Source organism: Rhinoderma darwinii, chromosome 9 (assembly GCF_050947455.1).
Source record: "Rhinoderma darwinii isolate aRhiDar2 chromosome 9, aRhiDar2.hap1, whole genome shotgun sequence".
NCBI lineage: Eukaryota > Metazoa > Chordata > Amphibia > Anura > Rhinodermatidae > Rhinoderma > Rhinoderma darwinii.
The window spans coordinates 6,171,033-6,185,071 of record NC_134695.1 but is presented as its reverse complement, the minus strand read 5'-3'; the positions used below and the strand labels follow the sequence as shown (position 1 = coordinate 6,185,071).

At 44.3% G+C, this 14,039-nt stretch overlaps 1 protein-coding gene across 1 annotated transcript in view; it reads left to right on the top strand.

Annotated features, from left to right (window-relative positions):
• The window catches only part of LOC142660249 (solute carrier family 22 member 6-B-like), a 159,384-nt gene extending 146,469 nt beyond the window's left edge, over window positions 1-12,915 (top strand). Inside the window, exon 9 of the mRNA XM_075836832.1 lies at window positions 12,708-12,915. Coding sequence (XP_075692947.1) covers window positions 12,708-12,915 — 208 coding nt within the window. The remainder of the gene's footprint in view (window positions 1-12,707) is intronic.
• Window positions 12,916-14,039: the final 1,124 nt, after the last annotated feature.

The following is a 14,039-nucleotide window of genomic DNA, read 5'->3' as shown; positions in this document are numbered from 1 at the left end:
TTTTCCCATTTTTCTTCAAAAGTAATGTAAAAAAATAAACAGAATTGATATCGCTATGTCCGTAAAAGGCCGAACTATTACAATATACCATTATTTAACTCGCACGGTGAACATCGTAAAAAACGTAAATAATTTAAACCGCCAAAATCGCTGTCGTTTTCGTTTTTACCGCACGGCGAAAGCTGTAAACACGAAAACCCCCAAAAATTGAATCAGATTTTTTTCCTATATTACTATATTTTCCTATTTTTTTTCAGTTTCCCAGTACTTTTTATGGCTCTTTAAATGGTATCAATAGAAACTACAATTCCTCCCGCAAGAAATAAGCCCTCACACCACTCTACTGACGGAAAAAGAAAAAAGTTATGGCTCTTGGAAGGCGGGTAGTGAAAAACGAAAGTAAGAAAGCAAAAAATGGATCAGTCCTGAAAGGGTTAATTCATTTCTAATGAAAAAAATGTATGACCCCATGTGGGGTATTTCCGTACTGGGGAGAAATTGCTTTACAAAAATTGGTTGTTTATTTCTCCTTTATCCCTTGTGAAAATGAGAAAATTCAACATTTTAGTGGAAAAAAATTGTGATATTAATTTTCTCCGCCTAATTCTAATAAATTCTGCAAAAGACCCGTGGAGTCTAAATGCTCACTATACCCCTAGAAAAATTCCTTGAGGGGGGTTTCCAAAATGGGGTAACTTGGGGGGCTTCCACTGTTTTGGTCTCTCCAGGGCGTTGCAAAGGCGGCATGGCACCGAAAAACAATCCATCAAAATCTGTGCTCCAAAATCCAAATGGCACTACTTCCCTTCGGAGCGCTGCCATGGGTCCAATCAGCAGTTTATTACCACATATGGGGTATTGCCGTAATCAGGAGAAAATGCTTTACAAATGTTGTGGTTCTTTTTTTCCTTTATTCCTTGTAAAAAATTTAAATTTCTATGCTTTTTCAGAAAAAAAGTTGATTTTCATTTTCACTGCCTAATACCACTAAATTCTGCAAAAAAACCTGTGTGGTCAAAATGCTAACTATACCCCTAGATAAATTCCTTGAGAGGTGTCGTTTCCAAAATGGGGTCACTTTTGGGGGGTTTCCCCTGTTTTGGTCTCTCCATTGCATTGCAAACGCGACATGGCACCGAAAACCAATCCAGCAAAATCCGTGCCCAAAATCCACTAGGTGCTCCTTTGCTTCTGAGGCCGGTGCTTCAGTCCATTATCACACTCGGGCCACATGTCGGATATTTCTAAAAACTGCAGAATCTGGGCAACAAATATTGAATTGCATTTCTCTGGTAGAACCTTCTGTGTTACAAAAAAATATGTATTAGAAATTAATTTCTGCAAAAAAAATACAATTTGTAAATTTCACCTCTGCTTTGCTTTAATTCCTGTGAAACGCCTAAAGAGTTAAAACACTTTGTGAATGCTGATTCGAATACCTTGAGGGGTGCAGTTTTCAAAAAGGGGCGACTTCTGGGGATTTTCTAATATATAAGGCCCTCAAAGCCACCTCAGACTGAACTGGTCCCTGAAAAAATAGCCTTTTGAAATTTTCTTTAAAATAAGAGAAATTGCTGCTAAAGTTCTAAGCCTTGTAACGTCCTAGAAAAATAAAAGGACGTTCAAAAAACGATGCAAACATAAAGTAGACATATGGGAAATGTTAACTAGTAACTATTTTGTGTAGTATTACTATCTGTTTTACAAGCAGATACGTTTAAATTTAGAAAAATGCAAATTTTTGCACATTTTTTCTAAATTGTGGTGTTTTTCAGAAATAAACACCAAAATTAGCGACAACATTTTTTCACTAACATAAAGTACAACATGTCACGAGATAACACTCTCAGAATCGCTTGGATAGGTAAAAGCATTCCAACGTTATTACCACATAAAGTAAAACATGTCAGATTTGAAAAAATCGGCTGGGTCCTGAAGGCCAAAACAGGCTGGGTCCTGAAGGGGTTAATGACCATCGGCAGAGTTCTTTTATATGGGTAAAAGAAGTCTGAGATTACTTCTAATATTCTTAATCATTTATAGTATGGGGTACGTTATTTCTTATAATAGACACCTCAGATACTGCAAAACCTCTATTTGTAGAGTGAGGGGAGCTTCCTGACCCACTTTAATTAATCCAAACAGAGGTTCTACAGCACCTGAGAGGTGTATTATGATGTTCTGCAGTAGCTGTGGAACATAATTACTGCATATAATACACACTGCAGCTGTAGAAGAAGCTCTTATAAAGAGTGAGGGCACACATGGAACTTCCTGCAAAAGCGATCTGTGACGGACTGCTTTATCAAGAATTGATAATAATACAAATATTATGTACAGACATGGCAATGGAAAATTAATAGATAGTAAAAATTCAAATCTGAGGCAGCACTCCAATTAGGGTAAGTTCACACGTTTCGTAAATACTGTGGATTTTCCGGAATGGATTTTGCTGTGGAAAACCTGCAGCCTAATACAATAGCAGCAGAGTGGATGAGATTTGAACAAATCCACACGCAGTGTAAACAATGAGCGGGGAAAAAAGTTCATAATCCACAGCATGTCAGTTGTATTTGCGTAATCGCTGCTTTTGTGTTGCAGGTTTACCCCTTTGAATTCAATGGGGAGGTAAAACCCGCAACAAAAAGCAGATGTTGCATTTTTTGCGGCGGAATCACAAGCTGCAGCAGTCACATGGGATTAAACGTCATCCCAGGAGGCCGCTCTGCAGGACGTCAGAGCGTAAGTAAGTGGTTGGTTTTTTTTCTACATGCAGTTTCCACAGCGGAAAAAAACTGCACCACAATTTGGTGTGGTTTTTAGGCCGGAATTCCCTACGGCGCCAGGGCGGATACGCTGTGTGCTTTTACGCAGCGTATCCCCACTGTATGAAAATAGCCTTATTGTGAAAAATTGAAGGATCGTCTTAGGCTACTTTCATATAGCAGTATTTTGGAGAGTATTTGATCATTATATTGCATCAGTATTTGGAAGGCAAAACTAGGAGATTTTAATTTCCGGGATATTAATTGGTGTCACGGTTCGGCTTCAACTGCAAAGGGGAGAAATTTCCTCAACCTGTTGCAGGAAAATTTTATGGCCCAGTTTGTGTAGGACCCGACTAGAGGTGACGCTCCGTTGGATCTGGTATTTTCTAATAATGCTGAGCTTGTTGGGAATGTCAATGTTCGTGAAAACCTCGGTAAAAAGGATCACAATATAGTCGCATTTTACTTACACTGTAAAAAAAACAAACACAGGCTGGGAGGGCAAAACCACTTAATTTTAAGAATGCCAATTTCCCCAGGATGAGGACCGCAATTCAGGATATAGACTGGGAAGAACTAACGTCAAATAATGGTACAAATAATAAATGGGAGATCTTAAAATCGAATTTTATAATTATAGTGCAAAATATATTCCTATAGGTAACAAGTATAAACAACTCAAATTAACCCCACATGGCTTACACCTTCTGTAAAAAGGGCAATACATGAAAAAAAGGGCATTTGAAAAATACAAATCTGAGACTACAGCTCTAGCCTTTGTAAATTATAAAGAGCTTAATAAAATCTGTAAAAAAGTAATACAATCAGCAAAAATACAAAAAGGCAGGTAGCCAAGGATAGAAATCCCCAAAAATTCTTTACGTATGTAAATGAAAAAAAAGCCAATGTTTGAACATGTAGGACCCCTAGATAGTGGTAATGGGGAGTTGGTAACAGGGGATCCAGAGAAGGCAGAGTTACTAAATGGGCTCTTTATCTCTGTATATACAACAGAAGAGCAGCTGATGTAGCCGGTGCCAGTGCTGTTAATACATCAATTAATATAGTTAATTGGCTGAATGTAGATATGATCCAAAGTAAGTTAAATAAAATAAATGTGCACAAGGTCCCGGGACCAGATGGGTTACACCCTAGAATTCTTAAAGAACTTAGTTTAGTTATTTCTTTCCCCCTCTTCATAATATTTAGAGATTCTCTAGTGACTGGTATAGTGACAAGGGACTGGCACAGGGAAAATATGGTGCCTATTTCCAAAAAGGGCTCTAGGTCTTCCCCGGCTAATTATAGACCAGTAAGCTTAACATCCATCGTGGGGAAAATGTTTTAGGGAATATATACAGGATTATGTGACAAAAAATAGTATTATAAGTGACAGCCAGCATGGTTTTACTAAGGACAGAAGTTGTCAAAACAACCTAATTTATTTTTATGAAGAGGTGAGCAGAAGCCTAGACAGAGGGGCCGCTGTGGATATAGTGTTTTTGGACTTTGCAAAGGCATTTGACACTGTCCCTCATAGACATCTAATGGGTAAATTAAGGACTATAGGTTTAGAAAATATAGTTTGTTATTGGATTGAGAATTGGCTCAAAGACCGTATCCAGAGAGTTGTAGTCAATGATTCCTACTCTGAATGGTCCCCGGTTATAAGTGGTGTACCCCAGGGTTCCGTGCTGGGACCACTATTATTCAACTTATTTATTAATGATATAGAGGATGGGATTAATAGCACTATTTCTATTTTTGCAGATGACACCAAGCTATGTAGTAATGTTCAGTCTATGGAAGATGTTCGTGAATTGCAAGCTGATTTGGTCACACAGTGTTTGGGAATTCACTTGCCAAATGGATGTTTAATGTAGATAAATGTAAAGTTATGCATCTGGGTACAAACAATCTGCATGCATTATATGTTCTAGGACGAGCTACACTGGGAGAGTCATTTGTTGAGAAGGATCTGGGTGTACTTGTAAATCATAAACTAAATAACAGCATGCAATGTCAATCAGCTGTTTCTAAGGCCAGCATGATATTGTCGAGTATTAACCCTTTCCCGACATTTGACGTATCCATGGCCGGCCTTGGATACTTTCGACCAGTGTGGTCGCACAGGGCGCCAGCCGCCACACTGCAAGAGGGGCGCCAGCAGGGGTGTGTGTATCCCCGTGCCATTGCAACTATCAGTGGGGATACACACACTAACTGCAGTCGCCTTTCCACCCGGGCACTTCTTAACTTAGAGGTATCTCCCTGCTCTGCTATCTACTAGCGCCACTGTTGCTCCCTGAAGGAGCGGAATCCCCATGTGGCCGGGGATTCCGCTCCTGGAGCGCTGCTTGATGTCTCTGTCCATATATGGACAGTGACATCAGGGGAAACTCCAGAAGCGGAATCCCCGGTCACAGCGTTGCAGACGCTATGACTGTGGAGTCCACTCCAGGAGGAGCCAATGACGTCATGGACACAGACGACAGGAGCTTCTCCTGGAGTGGAATCGACGGTCATAGCGTCCGCAACGCTGTGGATGGAGATTCCACTTCAGGAGTTTTCCCTGATGTTACTGTCCATATATGGACAGAGACATCAAGCAGCGCTCCAGGAGCGGAATCCCCGGCCACATGGGGATTCCGCTCCTTCAGGGAGCAACAGGGGGGGGGGGGCACACAAAATACCCAGCTTTCCCAGCTATCAAATAAATGTGTGAAAATAAACTAAGATATTTTTATTTAATCTAATTAAAAGGATTAATCCTTTAGCTATACTAAATAAAAGTTATATCTTAGTTTATTTCCACACATTTATTTGATAGCTGGGAAAGCTGGGTATTTTGTGTGCTCCTGCACAGTTGTCCTTTTTTGAATGTCTAATGCCCGCCAGCTATCAGGGTCATTTTGTAGCCCTTGCACTACAAGGGGGCTGTGGGCTGTGTGGCCCTACCAACCAGGGGGCTGTGGGCTGTGTGGCACTACCAACCAGGGGGCTGTGGGCTGTGTGGCACTACCAACCAGGGGGCTGTGGGCAGTGTGGCACTACATACCAGGGGGCTGTGGGCTGTGTGGCACTACCAACCAAGGGACTGTGGGCTGTGTGGCACTACCAACCAGGGGGCTGTGGGCTGTGTGGCACTACCAACCAGGGGGCTGTGGGGCACTACCAACCATGGGGCTGTGTGGCACTCCCTACCAGGGAGCTGTGGGCTGTGTGTCACTCCCTACCAGGGGTCTTTGCGGCACTCCCTACCAGGGGTCTGTGCGTCACTCCATACCAGGGGGCTGTGCGGCACTCCATAGCAGGGGGCTGTGCGGTACGTCCTACCAGGGGGCTGTGTGGCATTCCCTACAGGGGGCTGTGTGGCACTCCATACAGGGGGCTGTGTGGCACTCCATACAGGGGGCTGTGTGGCACTCCATACAGGGGGCTGTGTGGCGCACTCTACAGGGGGCTGTGTGGCGCTACCTACAAGGGGGCTGTCTGGCGCTACCTACAAGGGGGCTGACTGGTGCTACCTACAAGGGGGCTGACTGGTGCTACCTACAAGGGGGCTGACTGGTGCTACCTACAAGGGGCTGTGTGGTGCTACCCACAAGGGGGCTGTGTGGCGCTACCCACAAGGGGGCTGTGTGGCGCTACTCACAAGGGGCTGTGTGGCGCTACCTACAAGGGGCTGTGTGGCGCTACCTACAGGGGGAATCTGTGAGTGGTGGGCTGATGGTCATTTTACTGTGAGTGGTGGGCTGATGGTCATTTTACTGTGAGTGAGGGGCTAATGGTCATTTTACTGTGAGTGGTGGGCTGATGGTAATTTTACTGTGAGTGGCGGGCTGATGGTCATTTTACTGTGAGTGGGGGGCTGATGGTCTTCAAGTGGTTTCCGCCTCTGACCTCCAATTGAAATTAATAGGAGGCAGAAAATACTTGCGCCGCTCGTTTGGAGCTTTTTTCCTGCGTCTTTTGCATTCGCTTCAACAACTTAAGAAAAAAAAAAAAAAAAAAGGTCACACAACGCTGTCAGTTGCTGAAGGAATTTTGAGGCACATTTATTTTGCCTTACAAAAAACGTGTGTGAACATACCCTACGAGTGTAGTGCTTGTTCTTAGCCGTTTTCTGTCTTTCTCGAAACAATTTTTGGTAGGGGGGCCCGTGGAGCAGCTCAGTTCGTCATGGGAACGGGGCCTAGGTGAGTACAATTTTTGTTTTTGCTTGGGGCCACTGTCTATAAGGGGGAGGTGGGGGACTGTATGGCACTGTCTACAAGGGGGAGGTGGGGGACTGTATGGCACTGTCTACAAGGGCGAGGTGGGGGGGCTGTATGGCACGACCTACAAAAAGGAGGTTGGGGATAATGACACTGTCTACAGGGAGGCTATATGGCAAAATCTACAGGGGGGCACTATACTGTGTGGGGGCCACTAAGCAGACATTATACTGTGTAGAGGTACTACAGATGGCATAATACTGTGGGCACAATTAGAGGACAAAATTCTGTGTCCTTGAAGGGGTTGTAATATATTATAAAATATTATTATTATACTGTATGGGGGCACTAAAGGGGCATTATAATGTTTTTATGGGGCATTTTTTTTTAATGATGGGGTGGGGCGCCGAAAGATCATTTCGCACAGGGCGCCATCTCTCCTAGGGCCGGCCCTGGACATATCCAATCGTCCATACGTCATAGTCTGGTAGGGGAAGTATGGAACGGGCTTGTTTAACTCATTAAATGCCGCGGTCAATAGCGACCGCAGCATTTAAATCGTTAGAAAGAGGGGACGACCCCCTCTAACAGCTCCTCGCGCCCCCGCATTGCAATCGCGGGGTGGTGATGGTTGCTATGGCTGCCTGGAGGCCTAATGAAGGCCCCCAGGTCCACTGGCGTAGCTATAGGGGTCGCAGCGGTCGCAATTGCGACCGGGCCCCGAAGCCAGGGGGGCCCCCAGCCCCCCGCACCACATCAATAAAAAGTTACTTTAGTAACTTGGGCCGCGGGCCCTTAATACTATAGTAACAGACTTTACTTACCTTCCTAGTTCCGGATCGCAGCGGAGGTCCTGACGTCAAGCGCTGTGCGCAGCGCATGACGTCACAGCGCTATGCGCCGCACACAGCATCGAGACGACAGAACTACCGCCGCGGCTGAAGAGGAAGGTAAGATTAGCCCTGACTGGCAGGGTCCGACTCCCGGGACCCGCCAATCAACTGTTTTGTAGGGGCCGCAGCACTCGTACGAGAGCTGCTACCCTTCATTCCGGTCACACTGTGAATCGGTATCGGCGATTCACAGTGTGAGCGTGTAGTGAAATGAAGGGAAGCAGCTCTCGTACAAGTGCTGCGGCCCCTTCAAAACAGCTGATTTGCGGGTCCCGGGAGACACATCAGCTATTGATGGCCTATCCTGTGGATAGGCCATCAATGTTTAGGGACTGCACAACCCCTAAGCCTACGATATAGCAGATTGTGTGATTGTGTGATCCTGTCTGCTGGGCCCTGTATCTAAGCCAATCACATGGTAGGCTTAGATACATGGCCCATGTGTGATCCTGTCTGATGGGCCCTGTATCTAAGCCTACCACACTGTAGGCTTAGATACAGGGCCCCAGTACAAAGTAATCTTATACTGTATAAGATTACTGTCTGCTGGACCCTGTATCTAAGCCTACGTTGTGGTAGGCGTAGATACAGGGTCCCACAGACAGTATCACACATGGGCCCTGTATCTAAGCCTAACACATGTGTTACTAATCGTTTTTCTTGTGTATTTTCTTACAGGTTCGGTCGTTGGACTATGGCGGATTCCAGGACTACTTCGATGACGTTTTTTTTTTTTTATTATCAATAAAATGGTTAATGAGGGTTGTGTGTGATTTTTTTTATTTCAATAAAATATTTTTTCTATGTCTTTTGTGTTTTTTTTTAAACTATATTACTACCGCCTTAGTAATGGCCGCCGGCTGATTGACAGTATCCATTGCTAAGGCGGGGCTTAGTGTTAGCCGGTGCAGAGGCTAACACTAACCCCCTTTATTACCCCGGTACCCACCGCCACCAGGGATGCTGGGAAGAGCCGGGTACCATCCAGTACTTGACCATCTGTAGTGACGGTTGGCCACTGGGGTGGCCGCAGGCTGGTATTATCAGGAGGGGAAAGGCCAAAAACAGTTACCCTTCCCACCCTGGTAATGCTAGGCTGCTGCTGCTTTATTGTATCTGGCTGGTTATGAAAAATGGGGGGAACGATGTCGGGTCCCCCCCCAATTTTCATAACCAGCCAGATACAACACAGCAGCAGCAGCAGGTGGCATTACCACTGGTGTTGGCCTTCCCCAGCCTAATACTACCAGCCTGCGGCCACCCCGGTGCCTGCCCGTCACTACAGATGGTCGGGTACTGGTCCGTACCCGGCTCTTCCCAGCACCCCTGGTGGCGGTGGGTACCGAGGTAATAATGGGGGTTAGTGTTGGCCTCTGCACCTGCTAACATTAAGCCCCGCCTTAGTAATGGAGGTTGTCAATCAGCAAGCGGCCATTACTAAGGCGGTGATAATAAAGTTTAGAAAGATACAAGCACATAGAAAAATATTTTATTGAAATAAAAAAACACAACCCTCATTAACCATTTTATTGAGAATAAAAAAAACGCAGTCATTGAAGTCTTCGAATCCGAAGTCCAACAACCGAACCTGTAAAAAAAACACAAACACACAAAAATAATCAGTAACACATAAAGAAGCAAAATTATTATTCTTACCTTTCCTGGGGCCAGCGCTGGAGCCGCAATGTCACCGAGCTGAGTCCTGTATCTAATCCTATCATGTGTGATACTGTCTGCTGGGCCCTGTATCTAATCCAATCATGTGTGATACTGTCTGCTGGGCCCTGTATCTAATCCTATCATGTGATACTGTCTGCTGGGCCACTGTATCTAATCCTATCATGTGTGATACTGTCTGCTGGGCCACTGTATCTAATCCTATCATGTGTGATACTATCTGCTGGGCCCTATATCTAATCCTATCATGTGTGATACTGTCTGCTGAGCCACTGTATCTAATCCTATCATGTGTGATACTGTCTGCTGGGCCCTATATCTAATCCAGTCATGTGTGATACGGTCTGCTGAGCCACTGTATCTAATCCTATCATGTGTGATACTGTCTGCTGGGCCCTATATCTAATCCAATCATGTGTGATACTGCCTGCTGAGCCGCTGTATCTAATCCTATCATGTGTGATACTGTCTGCTGAGCCGCTGTATCTAATCCTATCATGTGTGATACTGCCTTCAGAGCCACTGTATCTAATCCGATCATGTGTGATACTGTCTGCTCAGCCACTGTATCTAATCCTATCATGTGTGATACTGTCTGCTGAGCCAATCTATCTAATCCTATCATGTGTGATACAGTCTGCTGAGTCATTGTATCTAATCCTATCATGTGTGATACTGTCTGCTGGGCCACTGCATCTAATCCTATCATATGTGATACTGTCTGCTGAGTCATTGTATCTAATCCTAGCATGTGTGATACTGTCTGCTCAGCCACTGCGTCTAATCCTAACATGTGTGATACTGTCTGCTGGGCCACTGTATCTAATCCTATCCATAGTTTATAGGGTCGTAGTGCTATAGATATGCTATGCTGTCTCCTATACACACATTTTTTTTTGGGGCGGACACATATATATTGGGGCTATTTTCACTGACATTTTAAGCCCTGAGGGTATGTTCACATGGCAGCGTCCGTTATGGCTGAAATTACGGTGCTGTTTTCAGGAGAAAACAGCACCGTAATTTCAGCCGTAATGGCATGCGCAGGCGTCTTTCGCTGCGTCCATTACGGACGTAATTGGAGCTGTTTTTCCATGGAGTCCATGGAAAACGGCTCCATTTACGTCTGAAGAAGTGACAGGCACTTCTTTGACACGGGCGTCTTTTTTTTTATGCGCCGCCTTTTGACAGTGGCGCGTAAAAAAAATGACCGTCGGCACAGAACATCGTAAGACCCATTCTAATGAATGGGCAGATGTTTGCCAACGCTTTTGAGCCGCATTTTCGGACGTAATTCAATGCTAAAACGCCCGAATTACGTACGTAAATAGGGTGTGTGAACCCAGCCTTAGTGATGCCCCTGGCTGCTAGTGCTGCATTGTTGGGTCACTTAGGAGACCCAGCGATGCAGCTGAAAGCTGCGGACCGTCGGCCATGAGGCGTTTGCAGGGGGGGCCCAATAAGAACTTTTGCATCGTGGCCCATGAGCCTTTAGCTACGCCCCTGCCCAGGTCCGCCATCTTTCTGCTCCTATTAAGCCCTGCCTCTGGCAGGGCTTAATATAAGCCTGTCAGAATCACGATATGCTGCAATACATTAGTATTGCAGTATATAGTGCAAGTGATCTAACGATCAAGTCCCCTAGGGGGACTAATTTAAAAAAAAGTAAAAATTTGTAAAATAAAGTGTTTTTTTTATGTAAAAAAAAGAAAAATATTAAAAGTTAAAAAAAACCCCCGTTTCCAATTTCCCCTAGAATAAAGTTAACATGTCGTTTTAATTGCACAGTGAATTCCGTAAAAACTAAGCGCAAAAAACTATGGAGGAATAGCTGTTTTTTTTCATTTTCTACCCCACAAATAATTTTTGGGCGTTTCCTAATACATTATATGGCACAATAAATGGTGCCATGAAAAACTACAACTCGTCCTGCAAAAATCAAGCCCTCATAGGACTATATCGACGGAAAAATACAAAAGTTATGGCTTTTGGAAGGTGGGGAGGAAAAAAAGAAATGTAAAAGAAAATCTGAAAAAGGGCTGCGGCGGGAAGGTGTTAAAAGAGGTATGGACTTGTGGGACAGGGTTATAATATTACCACTTTACAAAGCATTATTGAGGCCTCATCTAGGTCTGCTCCCCTGGATCCAATTCTGGTTTTTGCTTACAAAATGCTGGCAAAATCTGCAGCAAGTCTGCACTGTGGGAACCCAGCCTAAGGCTGGGTTCACACACCCTATTTACGGACGTAATGCGGGCGTTTTAACCTCGAATTACGTCCAAAAATACGGCTCCAATGCGCCGGCAAACATCTGCCCATTCATTTGAATGGACTTTACGATGTTCTGTGCCGACAGTCATTTTTTTTACGCGCCGCTGTCAAAAGACACCGCTGTCAAAAGACGCTCGCGTCAAAGAAGTGCCTGTCACTTCTTGGGATGTAATTGGAGCCGTTTTCCATTGACTCCATAGAAAAACAGCTCCAATTACGTCCGTAGTGGACGCAGCGAAAAACGCCTGCAACATGCCATTACGTCTGAAATTCAGGAGCTGTTTTCTCCTGAAAACAGCTCCGTAATTTCAGCCGTAATGGATGCTGTCCTGTGAACATACCCTTATAGTTAGGCAGTGGAAATTTAGACCGGGCAGTCACAAAATGTGCCAAATTTATCACAGTGGTGCATACTGCATGATCATTTTGGTGCATATTGCATGACCTGTTAGACACTTTTCTCTTCCTTATACCCCTTTGATTTGGCACATTTTTAGTGCATTTTAGGTAAACATTGGCACATCTTAATCCATGCCTATATTCATAAGCCACACCATTTAGGAACCACTTTTAAAAAGTGTTTAGTGAAGTGCAAACATCAAAATATTCCAACATTGTCTAGACTCTGAATGTGTTCAGAGTCTGAATGTGCATTTGTTTAGTGCAGAAAAAAGTTATGTACTGAAACTAATATAAAAACTATAAAATAATGATTTATGAAGAGGATTTGCTACGGCAACCAATCAGATTACTTTTCAGAGACCTCTTGGAAAATTAAAAAAGCCACCCAATTGTATGTTATAGTCATTTCTTTTTATTTTTTCTTAATAAATGTTTGACATTTGAACAAATGCCTCTCAAGTGATATCTTCTCTTTGCAGACAAACTGGAATGGGATTCACCAACATGATGATGAGATTAGGTGCCGTAGTTGCACCCCTAGCGATGATGACCAAGGTGTATGCACCATTTCTTCCCCTAGTCATTTTTGGAGTGGTACCTATTCTTTGTGGATTACCTATTTTATGGCTGCCGGAAACGCTAAATAGCCAACTGCTGGACACAGTGGAGGAGGTAGAGGCCAGGTGAGTACAAAACTAGAACAAAATTACCTACAGTAGGCGTTTATAAACAATACTTAGCCTTTCCTAAAAATTCTGGATGAAAAAAAAATATCTATACCAATAACTGTTGCAAAATTGGGATAGCATATACCATGTGTCTTATCGGTACACTTAAATGCTATGTACACCTGTGAAAGGCATTTTTTCATATATATATATATATATATATATATATATATATATATATATATTAAAAAGGTCAATCAGTGTGATTGGTGCAACTTCTTAACTGGTTTTTATTGAAAAATATTTTTGCTTCTTCAGATACAGTTGCTCCGTATCCTGTATACAGAGCAGCTGTATTTTTCGCGAAGAACTGAATCCATCAGTCCCATGGACCTGACGGGTTCAGTGTCAGTGCACGCAGGATCCACCTGTAATTTATCACATCTAAGTTATGAACTTAGATATGATGGATAACAGGTGGATCCTGCGTGTCGGAGACACACAGGACCCGCAGTCACTAAAGCAGAGGCGTAGCGATCAGGGAGGGGTGGTTCCGGGCCTACTGAGATGATGGGGCCCAGGGCCGGCTCCCCAGCGGTGGCATGTTCCGGTGTTAACTGTATCTGTGTCTTCAGGATGCAGATACAGTTGAACCCAATGCTGGAGCAAGGAGCCGTCAGCACCCTACTCCGGCATTTACTGTGTAACGCTGGCCATCAGCGGCTTAGTGCCACCAGGCACGATGCTGTGACGTCATCGTGCCTGTCTGTGCTGAGCCACACACTGCACAGATCTCGGGAGCAGAGGGATCTCTTCCACTTATCGTGGGAACACGGTTAGGTGAGTATTTGTTTTTATTATTAGGCACTACGGGGGCACCATATTGCATGGGGGCACCTATGGGTAAATTATACTTTATGGGAGTATTATACTGGCTGTGGGGGAATTATACTGACTGTGGGGGAATTGTACTGAATATGGGGGGCAGCTATGGGGGCATTATACTGTGTGTGGGGCAGCTATGGGGGCATTATACTGTGTGGGGGGAACGTTAGGGGCATTATACTGTGTGGGGCACCTTTAGTGGCATTATTCCGTGTGGGGGTCAGCTATAAAGGCCTTATACTGTGTGGGGACAGCTAT